At 39.1% G+C, this 21,189-nt stretch overlaps 1 protein-coding gene across 2 annotated transcripts in view; it reads right to left on the bottom strand.

The window, feature by feature from the left end:
* Nucleotides 1–20,968, bottom strand: part of nf2a (NF2, moesin-ezrin-radixin like (MERLIN) tumor suppressor a) — an 84,950-nt gene extending 63,982 nt beyond the window's left edge. For both annotated transcript variants that reach the window (XM_055011101.1, XM_023276265.3), the window contains exons 1-10: nt 20,231–20,968; nt 19,022–19,147; nt 18,801–18,923; nt 15,297–15,380; nt 4,131–4,199; nt 3,897–3,979; nt 2,001–2,076; nt 1,287–1,421; nt 658–741; nt 443–556 (exon numbers count right to left, since the gene is read on the bottom strand). In XM_055011101.1, coding sequence (XP_054867076.1) covers nt 443–556; nt 658–741; nt 1,287–1,421; nt 2,001–2,076; nt 3,897–3,979; nt 4,131–4,199; nt 15,297–15,380; nt 18,801–18,923; nt 19,022–19,147; nt 20,231–20,341 — 1,005 coding nt within the window. In that variant the 5' untranslated portion in view covers nt 20,342–20,968. The remainder of the gene's footprint in view (nt 1–442; nt 557–657; nt 742–1,286; nt 1,422–2,000; nt 2,077–3,896; nt 3,980–4,130; nt 4,200–15,296; nt 15,381–18,800; nt 18,924–19,021; nt 19,148–20,230) is intronic.
* Between the last annotated feature and the right edge of the window lie 221 nt (nt 20,969–21,189).

Raw genomic sequence — 21,189 nt, 5'->3', positions numbered from 1 at the left:
TAGAGATGGAGGGGTAGAGATAGAGGGATAGAGATGGAGGGGTAGAGATAGAGGGATAGAGGTAGAGGGGTAGAGATGGAGGGGTAGAGATAGAGGGATAGAGGTAGAGGGGAAGAGATAGAGGGATAGAGATGGAGGGGTAGAGATAGAGGGATAGAGATGGAGGGGTAGAGATAGAGGGATAGAGGTAGAGGGGTAGAGATGGAGGGGTAGAGATAGAGGGATAGAGATGGAGGGGTAGAGATAGAGGGATAGAGATGGAGGGGTAGAGATAGAGGGATAGAGATGGAGGGGTAGAGATAGAGGGATAGAGGGGATACATGCATATTCATGGTAACAGTGGACAGTACCATACATTAATTTACTTTATCTTTGCAGATTTTCTAAGAGTTAGGTTCAAGTTCAACTGTATCTCCTTGCCTTTGCTCCATATTATCAGTACCTCTTTTCTGGACCTCTGCCTTGCCACCTGAATCTTTATTTCCTGCATTTCCACTGAGTCTGGGTTCCGTCGGCGCATAAACAGTTCATGGTTCCCCATACACAGATTGAAGATCTACACAAGGGAAACAAAAACAAGAATTGGTACCATCAAAAAAAAAATGTCTTTACCCTTAAACAAAATGATGCTTTCAATACTGCTGTAGTGAAATTTACCATTGCAGTGATCTGGCAGCCTTTTACCTCTGAAGACTTCAACTTGACAAAATTGTTTTTCTTGCCCAAAAGTTGAATGAGGAACTAAACATTGAGAGAAAAAGAATACCCAATTTTTAAACAGATCACACAAGTAAAAGACTATAGCTAGACTATACTATATAGCTATGTGGTAAGACTGAGCAATAAATTTGGAATGAATATCACACATTTATATAGTGAATAGATAGAGATGGTTGACAAACTAAGGAAAAAACCTGAACCCTTTACCCCTACAGTGAGAGGATCTGGTGACTCTCTCATTCTGTTTGCATGGTTTCAGTTCACTTGTCCACTTAGAGGGAAGAGTCGCTGCAAATAACTACAAAATGTCATCTTCGAAGATGACAATGGCCCAATCCACAGGACACGAGGGGACCACTGAATGGTTTGATAAGTATGAAAATGATTTCAATCATATGCTACAGCCTGCACAGTCATCAGAACTCAACCTAACTTAACACTTATTTGGGATTTTGGACCAACACTTTCCACTACCATCATCAAATCACCAAATAACTAGTAATACCAGTAATGTTACTGCTGTCCCACCAATCTTTATTACGAAATTCAACAGCAGATTCTCGCACCAGGTTCCACTGGAATGACACGTGATGGATCTCATCCCAGATGAAGGTCACCTCTGGTGTCAGCTTGTTGCCTGGCTTGTAGATGTGCAAACCCAGGGCGTGCAGTCCCAGGAGAAGGTCGTGTCCTTTCATATTCTCACAAAAAAAATTAAAAATCAACATATTCTATTACCCCGCTGTTATGACACACAAGCAACCACCTTTCAGCTAATAATAATTTGTACCTGCACTTGACAGAGGTGGCTTTGCAGTGGCTGCATTTGCCAGAATTATTTGCTAGAAGAGAGCTGAACATTGCCAGTTGTGGAGTGTATACACAGTCAGTGCTTGTTGACTTGCAAGGTAATGCTACAGTGAATTACTTAAGCTGAGCTTGACGTTTTGGTGATATTCTGAAATACCTCGGCCTTTTAGAGAACACACTGATCGAGGCCAGAGCCACCTGAGGTGAATTACTCTTTGTTAAGAGTTGTTGCACATTTATTTCTGTGATGTCTGGCTGGGTAAAGTCCAATACCAAATAGCTGCTCAAAATATACTAATTTGTTTTACAAAGCTCAAAATTCTAATAGTGAACTGCACTAAGGGACAAGCAGTACAGTCAGACTGCTATTTCCCCTCTACTTCATTTCATGACATGGCAAAACTGCCACGCCTCCTAATCTCTTACATTGCTGCACTTTGTAAAGATATAGCGAAGCAGCATTGACTCACCCTGATTAAAAAGTAATTGACACCATACATGTCCAGGTCCTGAGCTATTTTTAAATACTCCATCTCAGCTTCCTCCCTGTTTCAAAGACAGAGGGAGAAAAAGATTGAGAGGAATCGAAGGGAATGGAGAAGAGAGGGAGGGAAGGGTGGGAGGAGAGGAGATACAGAAGTGGAGAGAAAAAGGAGATCAGACCTTGTTTCATCTGCTTTTGTGGGTAGCATCTGTCATGTTGTGTGATCTATAAAAACTGCCACATAGCTCTTGTGAGGGTGAAAACACACGTACTGTAGTGACACAAAATAAAACTATAATTCCCTAACAGGCTTTGGAGGTCATGCTTGATGAAAAACAAGACTTTACATGCCTTCAAGACTCTGAATCCTGCAACAGAAAAACAAATGCATCAAACTCCTCTCTTTTTCCTCAGCATTGTTGGCAGATCTGTTGTGATTTTAGGGTCAATTCAGCAAAAAAAGGAGCATTAGCATACTTTGATGTGTGAGGAAAAACCAGGCCATACTGGCATGTAAAGTTTTAATAACTGCCTCTTTGATATGGGTGGTTAGAAAATTGAAGATTTAAGCTTCATCAAAGTTTAAACAGGCAAGAGAGCATGATGCCAAGTAAACAAATCTTAACTAGGTTGGACACTGAATACACTCTGACTTTAGAGTAGATCAGAAGAAATATAAATGGTAGCTACTTGATTAATTCCATGGAAGGCAGTAGAGTTTCACTCATGGCATATCAGTCACTTTGATGTGGTGCTGACATCTGTTTTTTAATAATAAATTCTGAATCATGTTTTAAGAAAATGTCGACCAAAACACAGATGTAATAAAATTTTTACTGTATGGTGTAATCTGGGGCAGATTATTACAGCTTTATGCTATTTTGGTATTGTAAAATAGCACCACTATTGAAAATGGAGGCAATTTCATTTTATATTTCTTTGCTTTCTACCTTTCTCCTCTGCTCATATGTAGAGAGGATCATGTGATAAGTGCAGCAGTTTGTGGAATCGCCATTCTTATGCACACTGTTGTCATTACTTTTCAAATGTTTGCATGCTAGCCAATGTGCTGGACAAATTAACAATTTGACTTGATAATGCTATTAAAAAGTTATGGGCTTCCCAAAGTTATTGATCTTGATGAACATATGAATGAATGCATGTCTGTACCAAACTTCAGAGCAATCCATCCAATAGTTGGTTGAGCAATGACCTCCCTCCCTTTGCCCCAATCATTCTGCATTATTTCCAAAACAATTAAAATGCTAAAGGTGTAGGACCACCAGCTGCCCTCCCACTGCTGGGGTTGAAAGGGTTATCGATCAGCACCAGTGACTCACTTATTACTTTTCCAAGTGCTGAGGTTTCTGGCTTTTAGAACTCACTCGCCATCCAAAAATTCCCCACCCACGGAGTTTTAAGATACTCCACAGCCCTCACAATTGCTCCCTATCCATTTTCAGCTTACTTCAGTTTAGTGGTGAAGCAAAGTGCAAGAGCACAATAACTGATTTTTATTCTCCTGTCATTTTAGATTTACTGAAGTGATTAGAGCAATGACATTTTAACAGACCAACATTTTCTCCAAAACAGCTACATTCATTTAGATTCTTATGAATACAAGTGGTGAGTTGTGCAGCCTGGTGTTGATGCATTGTCCTCGTCTACAAATAAATGTTGAACATTAATGCTCAAACAAAAAACAACAAAAAACTGGGAAACTACTTTTATGCAGCTCTTCATTCCAAAGTGGACTCCTGCTTTGCATTAAACATTTCTTGTGAAGCCAAGTTTTAAGCACATCCTAAATGAACTCAAAGCTGAAAGTGTGCTGATGACGATGAAATTTCATGGCAGTCCAGTTCAGTGCAGCATATTTTACCTCGTCTTGCCCCTGTGCTGTGCATAACACGCTGTGATCTTCTCCTCCCACATCGCTGTAGTCATTATATACAAGTTAATGAACTGAAATGGAGAAAGACAGACGTGAATATCCATAAATGCATACAGTACAAATTAAATGCCATATGTAATGCACATATAGGCCAAGATAATAGGATAAATATGTCAGCATCTTCACTCATGAATGACAATAAGTAAACCAGCCGCCACTCACTCTCTTCGGAAGCAGACTCTTAACAGCCAAGAAGCCAGGTTTCTGAACATCAGGGTCATAGTCTCCATACTGTAAAATAGAGCAAAAGTGCCAAAATGATTAAAATCACTCCAAACTAATAGCCACTATCCAGCTTCCATCCAGTAACAGGCCAGAAAATGCCTCTCCTGGGAGTTGTTCATAAGATGAAACTACAGCGCTTGTAAGAAAAGGGTCTCTTGGAGAATGAATGGAGGCTGGTGTGCCATCAGGTCATTAATGTGCACCACACACCCTGTGGCCCAGTTGTTGGGAGACAGTGTAAATGATGCTCTGAGACATAACTCTGGGAGAGCTGTGATCACTTATCATCATAGAGGTGCGGTACAAATTATATCATGCATGTTTAAAGAGAGATATAGATGGATTAGGCATGACTGAGTGGCAGAGGGAATTTCCTTTGGGCTACTTTAAATTGCTGGAAAGGTATGAATTATACATGTGGGTAGACTTTAAAAAGTGGGCTGTGACTCTAGATTTATGTAAGTAGGTTAACATGAGCATTTACCTACATCTGAGCATTGCTGCATGCTCTGTGCATGTTTCACATACATCACTATCAAATCTAGTTGTGTCAGTCCTTTGTATTGTGATTTTTTTCTTGTTCTTTTCTTGTTTGATATCAGAGCAGGGCATTAATGTAGGCAACGCTTATTTAAGTATGTATTTCTAACCCTTTTGCATTAGTTTATAGCCCTGCCATAGAGCTGGGATATTCAAGTGACAAAAAAGACATTTCAGCACTTACTGCAGCAGCAACACATGATAAAAGTTCACATTTTTAAACTACTTTACTGAGCCACAAGTTAACTCAAATGTAGTATCTATTACTGAGAAAATCTAACTTAATCTATAGGTTTTCAGGGCTAACTACACATTTCTGAAACTAATTCATTCATATTCATTCTCTGGCAAATTCTTTTGCAGACATCCTTGTAAAGTGATTAAACTCCAGAATAAAAGCACCAAAGTCATCCAAGAAATTGCTGATCCTTGGTGCAAAATGATATGTTGAAGAGCCCTTTGTATTTGGCTCTGAGGCTGGCACCAAAGAGGGGAGTGTCTGTTTCTTCTCCTGGAGTTCGCTCTCTATAACTATTGAAATTTTTGGTGATATATTGATAAAAAAAAAAACAAAAAACAAAAAAACAAAAACAGGCAGTCCAGAAAGACTCATTCTCTCTTCCATATTCTGAGACTGACACCACAATCTGACATTCTATCTGAGGTTTGAGACGGCTACACCCCCTTTGTTGCAGCTCAAGTGTCATTGTAATTGCACTGAAAATTTCAGAGCTGCACCGCTTTCAGTTGGTCAATTACCTGGTGGAGCAGAAAAATACACACAACAAAGAAACCGTAGAAGAAACGAGAGGAACGGACTGGAATCGAAACCATGTATTTTAATCGTACACTGCAATGTGTTTTGTCAGAAAATATATAATTAAGTGATCAAACTTTGGCAAGAGACTACAACTGCATTTTTTTAAAATAGCAAACTTAAGGTTATTTCAAATCCTCTGAGTAGTAAACACTTTCACATTGCTGTATTTACTTTTTCCTTTGTTGGTTTGTTCTATGTTTTCAGTGTTTAGGCTTCTATTATTAGGACTGTTTGGATTATTATTGTGCACACAAGGCTGAAAACAGCACTTAACTGATGTGAATTTAATAAGCTCAACACACAGACTTGAACACCAGTGTAGTGGCTAACAGACTGGAGAAGCTGAGGGACATTTAATTAGATCCTTTCCCTTCAGCTTCCCATCCTCGCCTCTTCTGCTCCCTCAGTTCATCACCTGTTTGTTTGTAACTGCTACATAATTGATGATATATAGACTTACCGAGGTATTATGGCACCTCTGGGTTTCAGCTCAGGGAGAGACGGGGTGGCGTTTTGCCAGTGACAACGCTCTCAGATACCATCTGATTACTTACCTTTCTTCCAGTTTTTTAAACTAGCATCAACAATCGATTCTGAAGGGATAGCTTTGTGTCGATATTTTCAATTAACAACAATCACCAGCAGATCAATAGTGACCATTGACTCATGGATATGTTATGTTCAATGCGGCCCCTATTAAATCAGCTCCAATTGAAGAGAAAAATTTGTTTTTCAGACAGTTTATGGTGGAGAAATTCAATTTAAAGTACAAAAGTTAGAAATAAATGTTTCTCATAGCTGGTCACAGAATACACTATAACCAGCATGCAGCATGGGCCATGTACATGCTTTTTGTGCTTAGTGCTAATGGCAGCATGCTAACACAGAGAGATGGGTGAAAATGGTAAACAATGAGCATGTTAGCATTTTTTGGTAAGCATGCCATCCATTCATTATCGATACACCGCTTAATCCTCATTAGGGTCACGGGGGAGCTGGAATCTATCCCAGCTGACTGAGGGTGAAGGCAGGAGATACCCTAGACAGGTCACCAGTCTATCACAGTGCTGCACATAGAGAGACAAACAAGCATGCTCTCGGACAATTTAGAATTACCAATTAACCTCAGCATATTTCTGGACTGTGGGAGGAAGCCAGAGAACTAGGAGAAAACCCACACATTCACAGGGAGAACACACAAACTCCATGCAGAAAGATCCCAGGCTGGGATGCGAACCGGGGCTGCAAGGCAACAGTGCTAACCAACAAGCCATTGCGTAGTCCCTTGGGAAAGCAAGTTAGCGTTAAGCTCAGATCAGTGGTGCATCAAAGGAGAGTCTCAGGGAACCGCTAGTTGTCAACTCAATTGCACTGCAAATCTGAGGAAGAACAACAACAAAAAAAAAAAAATTCCATTTGACTAAAATGATTTCAGACGCTGACACATTCCAACAAGCGTTCAATAACATCTTGCACGGTCCAGACTGAAACACTGTTTTGCTTTTTGCTGTTTACACAGATTGGAAGTCATATCTATATCTCATCACAAGGTGAAAAAGTAACAGTGAAAACAGATGAGGATACAGCTACAAAGCCAACAGACTACAGACCAGTGTTTCCTGGTCAGTCCTGAAAAGCTCAGTGTAGGAACAAGTCTAGCTGAATCCACCTGTAAAACACAATGACTCCCACCTATGTCATTCATGGGTATTAGCTGCTCATATTCCTCCCCACTCAGCTGGACACAGATCTCCACGTCCCAAATGTCTCAGTGAGCTGACCTTTCTTCCTTCACAACCTCTGCGTCACAGTGACACCCTCTGCCTTCATCCAGAGTGACTGTTTCTTCAAATTCCCTCTTAACATCTTTATGTTGTACTAGTCAGAGGCAGCTCTAAAGCGAATGTAACTACGGTGTCTGACTGAAAGTAAAAGTAGCATTAGATGATTGTAACAGCTCTCTGTAACACCAGTGGCCCATCTATAACATCTAAGAGAGTGCAAAAGACCCAGTTTTCACATACATAGACCTGAAAATGTCACCAGGAGCTGAAATCAAGTTTGTTGCTTCCAGCTATTTGTACAAGCCTTTCCTCTCAGTTTATTAAATGCAGCATCAAACAACAGCAGGATTCCTATGAGCATCTTCAAAGAGAGCGAGAGGTGTGAATATTTACACACAACACAAAGCAACACAGCCGTAGCTCTATCAATAATTTATCCTATTACTGTAAATGATCCCAGACAAGGAAACAGGATCTATCGGGATCTAATGATGCTGTGAACTTTTCCTCACCTCTGACAGGTGAGCAGCCAAACACAGAGTCACAGTTCTTCAGCTGCAGGTTAATCATCTGTTACAAAGCTGAATCCTGCTGAGCTCCAACACAGCTGGATATTGTTTTACTGTCTGATCTAATGTCAAAATAGTTTTTTGTCATATCCATTTTTTTTTTTAATTAGGGAGAATTTTCCATGTCGCAGCGGAATATTTGCAACAGTGTCATAACTATGCAAATGATGCTTTACAGTACATGTGGCTCATTAGTCATTACACCAAAATATGTCTACAGGTAGCAGAGTAACTATATAAACACATTTTATTGTGCCATAAGTTGCTGTAGTTTTAGAAGTTATCATCACATGTGAACAGAATTTCCAGTGTTGAAGTCATGAATAAATGGTTATAAAAGTTTTTCTGCTTCATTTTAATAAAATATGGTGCAGAAAATACTTCAAAAGCACAATAGAATTTCTAAAATTCAGTTATGGCTTTTGGTTTTTGCATGCCATCCTGTCCATAAATATCTAAGAGAACACAGAATATCATTTAATTTCATTTAGTGAAGGTGCACACACAGACCTCAAAATATCAACAGGAGCTGAAATTGAATTAGTTGCTTCCAGCTGATTGTAGGAGTTTCTCCTCTGTAAGAAGCAGGATCCATTTTAGCACATCTAGTGAGAGGTGCGAACATTTACGCACAACACAACACACCCATGACTCCATTAAATATTTAGCTTATAACTGTAAATTAATCCAGACATGGAAACAGGACCTATCGGGATCTAATGACACTGTGGACTTGTCCTCACTTCTGACAGGTGAGTGGTTAAACACAGAGTCACAGTTTATCAGCTGCAGTTAAATCATCTGAATCCTGAGCTCCAACACAGATGTTAAAATCTGATCTGTTTACTAAAGTCACAATATCTTTCTGTCATATCAAGTGTGTTAATCTTTACAATATTTTTTTCATTCACAGCAGGATGTTTGCAGCAGTGACATCACTGTGTATCAGCATGTAGTATCAGCATCAGTATGCCACTTCTTAACTCTCATATTGACAGTTTTAAACAAGCCTCTACTTTGCAACAGCACAATAGAATTCTTACAATTCAGTAACTTCTTTTAGTTTTAAAGATTTTTAGTGGCTCAATCTTGTCACCTCTAAGAAAAACTACTATTTCCACTTTTAAAAAATACAGGAGACCACTGCTGCCCCACAGAGGCTGAACTTTTGGCTCACAGATTGTAAAAAATATTCAAAAAAACATAAGCACACCCCATGAAAACTATTGGCTTTTTTGACATATTTAGAAAAGGAAACGTTAGACTTTCTTTGAAACACTGCCTATACTTAAAGGCATAATACTCCAAGAACTTCGTGCAAAATTTCACCCACTGCTGCAAGATGTTGCATGTACTACCGCCCTCTAACATTTCAATGGTATTTGAATCCTAATTTTTCTTTTTTTAGATCATTCCCTAACCCTCTATTTCATCCTTTTCAACCATTCCTCAGTAGATTTGCTGATGTGCATGACATCAGTATACTGCTGAAAAGTCCACTTCTGGTTCATTTTTTAGCTTTTAAAATAAAATAGATGGAATAGAATAGAATTACCTTATTGATTGCCAAGGCAAAATTTTGTTATTACAGTAGCAAGCAGAAAGAGCAACGTGACCATCAACACAAAACAAATAAGAAAATAGAAAAATAAGATACAAAAAATGCACAATCAAGTGTAAAATATACTATGATGAAAAAAATTACCAAAGTGACAAAATGCACCATAAAGTGTTAAATGTGAACAATAAAAATATGCAATGAATGATGAAATGAAAGTCCTGGAAAGAGCAGTGCAACATGTACAGGTAATGAAACATAAAAACAGGCGCTACTGCAACAGGCTGTCACTCTGCACGGTACCTAGCAACCAAAATAAAACCAAAAAAAAAAAAAACTAAAAAACACAAAAACAAATGGCTTCATACTATTTTTAGCCACTCTTGGTTATGATGCAGACGTCATAGTTGACTGCTACAGACCAGTGTTTCCTGGTCAGTCCTGAAAAGCTCAGTGTAGGAACAAGTCTAGCTGAATCCACCTGTAAAACACAATGACTCCCACCTATGTCATTCATGGGTATTAGCTGCTCATATTCCTCCCCACTCAGCTGGACACAGATCTCCATGTCCCAAATGTCTCAGTGAGCTGACCTGTCTTCCTTCACAACCTCTGCGTCACAGTGACACCCTCTGCCTTCATCCAGAGTGACTGTTTCTTCAAATTCCCTCTTAACATCTTTATGTTGTACTAGTCAGAGGCAGCTCTAAAGCGAATGTAACTACGGTGTCTGACTGAAAGTAAAAGTAGCATTAGATGATTGTAACAGCTCTCTGTAACACCAGTGGCCCATCTGTAACATCTAAGAGAGTGCAAAAGACCCAGTTTTCACATACATAGACCTGAAAATGTCACCAGGAGCTGAAATCAAGTTTGTTGCTTCCAGCTATTTGTACAAGCCTTTCCTCTCAGTTTATTAAATGCAGCATCAAACAACAGCAGGATTCCTATGAGCATCTTCAAAGAGAGCGAGAGGTGTGAATATTTACACACAACACAAAGCAACACAGCCGTAGCTCTATCAATAATTTATCCTATTACTGTAAATGATCCCAGACAAGGAAACAGGATCTATCGGGATCTAATGATGCTGTGAACTTTTCCTCACCTCTGACAGGTGAGCAGCCAAACACAGAGTCACAGTTCTTCAGCTGCAGGTTAATCATCTGTTACAAAGCTGAATCCTGAGCTCCAACACAGCTGGATATTGTTTTACTGTCTGATCTAATGTCAAAATAGTTTTTTGTCATATCCATTTTTTTTTTTTAATTAGGGAGAATTTTCCATGTCGCAGCGGAATATTTGCAACAGTGTCATAACTATGCAAATGATGCTTTACAGTACATGTGGCTCATTAGTCATTACACCAAAATATGTCTACAGGTAGCAGAGTAACTATATAAACACATTTTATTGTGCCATAAGTTGCTGTAGTTTTAGAAGTTATCATCACATGTGAACAGAATTTCCAGTGTTGAAGTCATGAATAAATGGTTATAAAAGTTTTTCTGCTTCATTTTAATAAAATATGGTGCAGAAAATACTTCAAAAGCACAATAGAATTTCTAAAATTCAGTTATGGCTTTTGGTTTTTGCATGCCATCCTGTCCATAAATATCTAAGAGAACACAGAATATCATTTAATTTCATTTAGTGAAGGTGCACACACAGACCTCAAAATATCAACAGGAGCTGAAATTGAATTAGTTGCTTCCAGCTGATTGTAGGAGTTTCTCCTCTGTAAGAAGCAGGATCCATTTTAGCACATCTAGTGAGAGGTGCGAACATTTACGCACAACACAACACACCCATGACTCCATTAAATATTTAGCTTATAACTGTAAATTAATCCAGAAATGGAAACAGGACCTATCGGGATCTAATGACACTGTGGACTTGTCCTCACCTCTGACAGGTGAGTGGTTAAACACAGAGTCACAGTTTATCAGCTGCAGTTAAATCATCTGAATCCTGAGCTCCAACACAGATGTTAAAATCTGATCTGTTTACTAAAGTCACAATATCTTTCTGTCATATCAAGTGTGTTAATCTTTACAATATTTTTTTCATTCACAGCAGGATGTTTGCAGCAGTGACATCACTGTGTATCAGCATGTAGTATCAGCATCAGTATGCCACTTCTTAACTCTCATATTGACAGTTTTAAACAAGCCTCTACTTTGCAACAGCACAATAGAATTCTTACAATTCAGTAACTTCTTTTAGTTTTAAAGATTTTTAGTGGCTCAATCTTGTCACCTCTAAGAAAAACTACTATTTCCACTTTTAAAAAATACAGGAGACCACTGCTGCCCCACAGAGGCTGAACTTTTGGCTCACAGATTGTAAAAAATATTCAAAAAAACATAAGCACACCCCATGAAAACTATTGGCTTTTTTGACATATTTAGAAAAGGAAACGTTAGACTTTCTTTGAAACACTGCCTATACTTAAAGGCATAATACTCCAAGAACTTCGTGCAAAATTTCACCAACTGCTGCAAGATGTTGCATGTACTACCGCCCTCTAACATTTCAATGGTATTTGAATCCTAATTTTTCTTTTTTTAGATCATTCCCTAACCCTCTATTTCATCCTTTTCAACCATTCCTCAGTAGATTTGCTGATGTGCATGACATCAGTATACTGCTGAAAAGTCCACTTCTGGTTCATTTTTTAGCTTTTAAAATAAAATAGATGGAATAGAATAGAATTACCTTATTGATTGCCAAGGCAAAATTTTGTTATTACAGTAGCAAGCAGAAAGAGCAACGTGACCATCAACACAAAACTAATAAGAAAATAGAAAAATAAGATACAAAAAATGCACAATCAAGTGTAAAATATACTATGATGAAAAAAATTACCAAAGTGACAAAATGCACCATAAAGTGTTAAATGTGAACAATAAAAATATGCAATGAATGATGAAATGAAAGTCCTGGAAAGAGCAGTGCAACATGTACAGGTAATGAAACATAAAAACAGGCGCTACTGCAACAGGCTGTCACTCTGCACGGTACCTAGCAACCAAAATAAAACCAAAAAAAAAAAAAACTAAAAAACACAAAAACAAATGGCTTCATACTATTTTTAGCCACTCTTGGTTATGATGCAGACGTCATAGTTGACTGAATGAATACACGCTGTCCAGTCTCGGAGGCAGCAAAGCGAACACAAACCACAACATTTGCACCACCACAGATTTTCCCCGCCGGCATCAGATGCAGGTCAAATTTGTGGAATCTCTTTCTGAATGTAAACACATGCACAAAGTGAAATCTAGAGGTTCTTGTTCTTTATCTTTTTGTCTGCTTTTCTGCTAAATTTGCTGAAGTTTATCCTGGAAACACCGACAGCTGTTTAAAATCTGCACAACTTGTACACTAGAGATGTGAAAAGATCTCTACATTTTGACATTATGACACCACACACTTTAGTAGGAGATTCTTCAAATTTCATTGACTTCAAGGTATGATAAATGTCACTGATCAGAATTTTTACATTTAAATTAAGAAAACGACAACCAAAATGTCAATTTTACAATCAAACACAGAATCAGAATTTGGCATTTCTTTGAGTATAACACCTTCAGTTGTAGGCACTGAGGAAAACAGATTAATATTGAAAGTCATTCATCAAAGAAAAATGCCAAATCCCAGTTAATCTCTAAGTTGTATTTGAAGCTGGCAACAATAAACCAATTATTTTTGGGTTTCTTATATTTAAAGACACTGGCTATAAAAACAATTGTGGTCTGTTTTCATTATTCATCAACATTTGGTGAATGAAGAATGTTACTGCTGGATGAATATTTTCTTTCATATTAGAGCATATTTTAATCCCTTTGACCTCACTGTGTATACATTACCCCTAATGTGTCCAAGCACACAGGTAAAACAGCTGTAAAGGATTCAGTCAGAGCCAAAAATTCCACTGCAACTACAACAACTATTACCCTCTCTATTCATGAACTCTTTGCAACTCATTCGAGGTAATGGTAGCTTTGATGATGTCCTACTGTGTCTGTTGTGAATTATACAGTTCTTTCTCCTCACACTGGAAAAGGATTACACATGCAGATTCAGTGTGTGACTACCCACACCTGAACGGAGCGATGATTCACTTTATACAAAAAAAATTCTCTTTTAAACATTAAAGCTGTCTTGGAGCACGCCTTCACTCTCGTCTTATTGCTATCTTCAGGCTGGCATAATCATGATTAAAGATGAGCCAGGGAACCAAAGTAGATCCCACAGTGTGATATACTTCACTTCACCGGCTGCACAGTGGTTCTGCACAAAAACAGCTCATGATGAGAAAAGGGAGAAGGGAAAAAGTCTGCCAAAAACCTCTCAGTAGCTGCACTATTAAACAAGTACCTGTCTAATCTTTACAATGCCAATTTAGTCATACTGGCTTAATCAAAGCAGACCGCTGATTAAATGAAAACAGATTGCGGCCCCTTATTTTGTGCTGTTTCCAGACTGAGGGTGACACCAGGGAGCACACGGCTCAAGCTGATTTGCTGAATTTTCTCGATACCACGTAGTCTCCTTTAACCTAGGCCTGTTAAATTGGCATGGGAAAGGCGAGCCTCGGAAGTCTCTTGGCCAAATGTTTGAGGTCTCACTAGACCCTGTCTGCCTGTCAAAAGGCTGCACCTCAGTCTGCCTATCGTTTTCTTGGGATTTCAGAGAGCTGGGATCCCTCAAGCAAAACGACCGACATCGCTTGAGGTTTATTAAGGAAGCCTTCTCCTGGGGAGTGATTTCCATAGACTACAGGAAACTTGTTTGATCCTCAACCAATAAATCAAAAAAAAAATTTATATAGTGCCTTCCATACAGGATAATGCAATTTATAAGGCTCATAAAGTGTGGTGACTAGCGACACGAATAATAGGCAACAAAAAAGATATGCTGAGAAACAGAAATGATTTAAAAATAACCTGAAGGAAAAGGGGAAACAATAATGACAAATAACACCAATTATTACAATCATAAACGCTCTCTTGCCAAAAGCCACAGTAAAAAGGTCAGGTTTGAGCTCGGCTGGACGGTTTGACATAAAATCAATATCAGAATAAACAGTAGCATTTATTTTACTGAGGGAAACTGCACTGATCTGCATGGATTCCATTACCTGACTCTACTGTCCTCACCAGGGATCCAGACAAACTTTCTTATATTGTTTGCACCCTGATCATTTTTGGAGGGTACCCAAAATTTAACACAGAATGTGGGTGAGAAAAAAAAGGGGTGGTTTATTCTGTCTCATATCATCAGAGGTCTTGTGCTCAACCATTTCTGATTTGCCTAAAACTCTTTCACCATAAATTATTTTTTTAAAATGGTATCTGTGAATTTTCAATATACAGTCACAAAGAATTTAAGATAAAGGTACAAAACATGTAAAAACAGATCTGCCAATATACTTCCTCTGTCAATTCCAATTGACTTGAAGTCCCACTCTGTCAAACATGACATTCATTCATTGTAAACCTCAAAAATCTGGATAAAATATGTAGAATTGCTGTGTCTGCACTGTTTTTACTTTTTTAAAACCACTAAATCATTGAGTGCAGTTAGGGAAGCAACCTTTTATAGTAAGTACCTCAGCACCATGACATGCACGGTGGATTTAGCACCTCACGAGTTCAATAATTTAAAAATGTTTGAGGTTAGAGAAGTAGTAGTTGCCATTTCGTCATTCAGACTTTAAAGCAAGGATGAATAAACCATTAAAGGACAGACAGATGAAAAGACGGATGTACAGATTGTGTTTGAAAATAACTTCTAAATAAATAAAAATCCCAAAAGAGCACTAACCTCAGCATGAACGGCGTAGGAGGCCAAGAGCACAGACACCTCTGGAGGACAGTAAATCTCTTCCTCAAGGATCATCCTCTTCAACTGAGGAGTAACCAAATATAATCAGCATTAAAACATGGACCCACCTGAATAAGAAAGCCCTCTTCACCTCTCTGAAAACAAAAATGAACTTTAGAACTAACAACACACCTAAGGCCCAGCATATTCCGTGACATTTATATCTTCAGTGCTGTAAAAGCAGCGAAGACAGGCTGGCGCATCTTCTGTAATAGAAAGTATGTTTTAAGTGCTATTTCTCCTTTGTATTGATTTCCAAGAGAGAAGCAAAATGATACTGAGAGATCTACGACCAGAATCATATTGACAACGGATCTAAGTTGACTCATACACAAGAGAGCAGAACTGATGAGAGTAGAGTGACAGTGTTGGGTGAAATGCAACTTTCTGACAGCTTTTGACAGCTGGAACTGTATTCCCTGAATCCAAGGTTGACAAAAATGGGAAACATATTCAGCCAAAAAAACTGTGCTCTGTTGACAATTTCCAGTCGACAATTTTTATTTATTTATTTATTTTTTTATGGTCATGATGGACATTGTTGTCTTTGTTGTTATATTTTGACAAACAAACATCTGATACACTTTGATACTGCGCCTACAGATAGGCGTGATATACTTGAAATACGTGACAAGTTTAAACATCAAAAATATCAATAGATATAATAATTCTCTGTAGAAAAATAAGAACCGAAGCTAGTATCCACCAACAGAAGTAACTTATCATAGGCTGGAAGTTTTGACAACTCTTCCATGCAAAATTCCTTCAGCTGCAAGATATTTTTTTGTTTTTTTGCATGTACGGCTCATTTCACATCCCTTATGGGGGGGGGGGTTGAAACGGGACTCAAATCTGAGCTTTAGCTGGTCCATTCTAAAATCTCCATTTCTTCTTTTAAGGCATTCCTTGGTGAATTTGCTATAGAATTATTATTCTCTTTAATGGTCTACTTCTGCTTCAACTTTTGGACAGACGGCCTCATGTTATCTTTAAGAACTCTTTGATATGATGCAGAATTCGCAGGTGAATCAGTGACTGCAAGCTGCTCAGGCCCCGAGGCAGTAAAGCAACCCCAAAACCTTAACAATTAGGTCAAATTTGTGCAGTCTCTTACTGATTAAATGCATGTATTTGCCACAAAGGGCTGCAGAGATATCTGCAGATCCTGTGATGAAATTTCTTGGACACTTCTTTGTGCATCAAACAATGTGCTCTTTGAGCGAATTTTCAAAGCCAGTCCTAGACAAATTTGCAGTCCTTTGAGATCTCCCTTACAGTAGAACAACTTATTTCAAATAATCCAAAGATATTCCAAATCCCTTGCCAGATTTTTTTTTCTAAATGATAACACCACACAATTCAGCAGCACAGAGAACAACGCCTGACACCTAAACTGCACCTCCATATTCAGCTTTTAACTTGTGATAAATGTGAAAACTTTTTCTACATGACTGATCTATAGTACTTATTTTTTTTTAATTATGACAATGACTACAAAAATGTCAACTTTTTGTCATTCATTTGAAAGTATCATCTTTATCTGTGGGTGTTGCTTGTTCAAATGTATTGCAAAAATCTGTAATTTCCATGGGATGCACTTAGTTTCTCACATGATTGGATATCCCTCAAACTGGGTAACTACACTTCCACCTACCACTGCTACACTCCCTGGGAGTTGCTCATTTTAGAGAGGTCTGGAAGCTGGGCAAACTGTGCCAAATAAATATTGTAAGACTTAAACATTATAGTCACATGGGGACCTATTAGACACTAAGCCGGGAACTATGCGCCTAAACCAGCAGTACTTCATATGATCATTAGGCTGCTCCAAGAATATCAGCTTGCTAGTCAGAGAGACCATAATGACATGACAAAGTCCCGGAAAAAGCCGCAAATGCTAGTTAATGCAGAACACCGCCCATTTTTATAGTCTGTGTTGCTTCTGCATTCCCAAGATAGCTGATTCTGTGTTTGTGAATTCGCTCCAGCCACTGAGAATGACAAATTCAAGGTTTAGGTGTGCAGTTTGTAATTGAGGAAACAATGGTGCATGTTTACAAGTGCTGACTTAACTGTCATGGATCCCAGTAATAACATGAATTCTTAAAATGGCTGCCAATCCCCTATAACAAGCTCCCCCCAGATTAAAGTACTGCTTCTCACCAGGTGTCACAATCCCAACTCCAGCTGTCAAACTAATTGAATCGCAAACTTGCATAACTACACATGGAGCACAAAGCCGGATTGTAAGGTTAGGTGGTGCAAACATGCTCCGGCGGTAGTTATGTAAGTGGTCAATTTAATGCTTCAAACCTTATCATTTGCAAAGCCAGTCATGCTGTCCTCTCTTGTTTTGAACTAACAAAGGTGTGGAGCCAGAGGTGACAGCCCCTAATCACGGTGAGAGGCCTGAAGCTGCACTCCAGTTTACAAATGAGAGCGTGCTACGATTTGGAGGCTGAAGTGACAAAGATGTGCATGTGTCTGTTTGTGTGAGAGGCCCAAATTGTGTGAGCTGTGCGAGTGTGTTTGTATCCGGGTCGGTGATCATTTCTGATAAGCACTAATCCAGCTGTCATGCCTGTGACACTATCTGAACAGAGGCCAGCTCCTGACATTATGGGAATTAATGAGAGCAAAGTAATAAGAAGACAGGCGAGGTGAGGCGCTACGCATTTGTATTCTTCTCTCCTTGTAGCTGTGTGCTGCCTTAACTGTTGAGTAATTTGCCAGCTGTAGACTTGTTTTTTTTTCTTTAGCAAGGTTCCCTTTGAAATAAATAAATTACCTCAACTACCTTTAAATGGATTAGAGACACAGAGAGACGTTTTATATCCCTTAAGTAGATAAGTGGCTCTATCCAAATGTTGGGGAACACAAGTGCACTGCAGTCTAAAGCCATATAACTAAACCAGCACAATAGGCTGGATATGATGGGAGTGCTATGGGAGACGAGTATCCCGTAGAGAATATGTCATTAACTGGGCCAATAACTGAGCCCTTAAAGCCTAATTGGTAATTGATAAATGTGGCTGGTGGCATTGGACGATGAGAGCCAGTTACAAATCTCATCTCTTGCGAGGGGGAATGGTGTGGCAGACTCCGCAGGAATTCCCCAGAGAGTATTAAGTGGATAGAAAGGGCAGCAGTAATATGTTGTGCATTGATTCCACATGGCTGCACACAATCAGACCGGGACAATGGGAAAAAAGTGTTTTACAGGGTGCTCTGCTGGACAGTTTAAAGAGAGAAACTCTGTGTACGCGTGCCCCCCGCTGGCACTGGATCGGAATAGTAAGGAAGCCACAAATAAAGCCCAGCGGCTAAATGTATCCCAACAATAAAGCCATTTATAATTAGACTGAATAAGTTCTGAATGACACTGTTTACATTCCAAACATAAGCATGGTGACAAATCAGCAGGTTAATAGCATGTACTGTTACCTGCAGGAAGAATAAATGCTGTGTGATGTCTTCCAGTAGCTCCTGCTCAACATTTTCTGGGTAAAACTTGATCATGAGTCGAAAGATGATCGGTTCCTTCAGTGGCACCTCTTGACTCCGAAACTGCAGCGATAAACCAAAAACATCAGCATTTGCAGCAGTGAAAAACTCAATTTTAACAGTGTTTACATGGCTTGTGACAAGTATAACATGAGAATCACCGTCTGGGTCAGGTTGAGCCAAGTAACTCTGTTGCCGATGTTGTACTGGAGCCCAAAGTACCAAATCTCTCTCAGTCCCAGAATGAGGGACACGTATTGCAAACAGTTCATGGCATGAGCTGTGTCCTGAAAAACAGAATTGATGTAGTCTTATATTTTGTCAGAAGATAAATGCTTGATACTAAAATGTGTCAAAAATTGAGTCCTTATTCTGAAGAAACGTATGTCCTGGTAGTGTGTGTGTGTGCTGTGTCTTCTGAATGGAAACATACTAGCGCTTCTATTATCACCTCTTGGTTCATAGCAGGCGACCACACGTGTTCTCCTCATCCAGCTGAGAGCTTGGAAGGAGGCATATCAGGCGACATCCAATTTAGATAGCTTTCATCTCTAGCCTCTGAGCTAACTCGGGGTGCGAGCTACTGTCAAGTGCATTCAAGGTTGGCATGAAAAAACTGCACCAAACATTGCAGGAACTGAGGATATAAGCTGCAGTGTGGACGGCTGCAAAAATCCCTATAAAAGGCCTAATGAATATTCTGTATAGTCTGTATGGCCAATTCCAGTTAACTGCTATTTACCAAAACCCATAATTGATGCAATCACCATGTCTGCGCAGATAATTGGAGACCTGCGACTTACATTGTGCTGCTGCGTGCAATCACCAAGTGCAAATTTTCTTGGAGTCCCTCCCTTTAAAATACCAGGCATGGTGTCTGCAACAAATATTGATGCCTTTCAGTTCTGATATATCGCCAAACAAGTCATAAGATTAACCAAAAACACTGCAAGAAGGGAGGAAAATAGGTAATAAAACCAGCATGAATGTATTATTTCAAATTCACACTGCAAGAAGATGCATTTCAGTGCATCCTCGACTGCACTAAGCTGTGTGATTGACTAAAATCTCTCTGATTTCACTGCTGAGACACATTAGAACAGAGCTGATCTTCTGTAGGGCACATTTACTACACAAGCTGCGTGTGTTCACAGTTACTTGCTGCCATCTAGTGTAGAAAGGGTAAAATTGTGTATATTATTAGGAACTATCACTGGTTCAGTTTAAGGTTTTGGTAGCTTGCAGCTGCATTACTAAGCAGTTTACAGTTAACAGCAGGGCTTTGATGTACATGTTGTTGTGGCTAGACTGGTTGCAAATGCCCAATAACTTATTTAAAATAAATAAAGCTCATGTTCTCAGATACATACCCTGTAGAGGAACTCCAGCTCTGACTCCTCAGTCTTGACACAGACGCTGTAAACACGTCGGTGTCCCAACGCAAACTTCATTTTCCTTTTCTCAGCGGCGGGACACGTCATGGCGAAAAAGCAAATAAAACTCACAGCAATGCAGCTATTCAAAGTTCGCTCTCACTAATTTCCTGCAAAACTGAGCGCTCCGTCAAGTCATTTTGTCTAAATTATTCAACTCCGAGGCGGAGACGAAAGATGAGTCATTTTGGCGACGCATCAAAAGATGTGAATGTCACGTTTCATCTTTAGCGCAGGTGTAGCGGATAGATGCTTAATTCCGTTAAATGTTTACATAACAATATTACTCGTATATTATAATGCTTATGTGTCATGCTTTGTGTGTTTATGGTCGTTGTTCCGTAATTTTAGGTTAGTGTACCAAGAAATAAGTTTAATACTTTCGACAGGTAAATACACCGCAGTTTCCTAGCTAGCTAGCTTAACTTTAAACCGTTAAAAATAGGTTTCAATATACGCCGTTCTTATTGTCGCCACATTTACACGTTTATACACTTTAGTCATGAAAATCTACGTGTCCGAGGAATTATCCAACCAATACACCACTTCTAGAAACTTTAAACACGTTTTTACATGTATACTATGCAGGAGACTAGCTACCTAAGCGCTGTTTGACAGCTACCTTCTCAAACAAGCGATGCTGCGTTCAGGTGCCGCCCGGAAATGTTGCACTAAGAATAATAAAACGCATTAACAACATCAAAACACGAATTTTCAGGACAGACAGCGTTAAATATCGTCCCAGATTATTATAATGCACTCAAATAAGCAATAAGTAAAGTTTTATGCGTTCACTGTACTCATTGTGTTTAATGGTCACACAACATTTGTGTCGCCTTAATGTTAAATTATTGATAATTCACTTTATGACTCCAACCCCAGCACCATAAGGGCCA

Source organism: Amphiprion ocellaris, chromosome 6 (genome assembly GCF_022539595.1).
Source record: "Amphiprion ocellaris isolate individual 3 ecotype Okinawa chromosome 6, ASM2253959v1, whole genome shotgun sequence".
In the NCBI taxonomy this organism is placed as follows: domain Eukaryota; kingdom Metazoa; phylum Chordata; class Actinopteri; family Pomacentridae; genus Amphiprion; species Amphiprion ocellaris.
The sequence above is the reverse complement of the archived record's forward strand: the minus strand, read 5'-3'. Positions and strand labels throughout refer to the sequence as shown.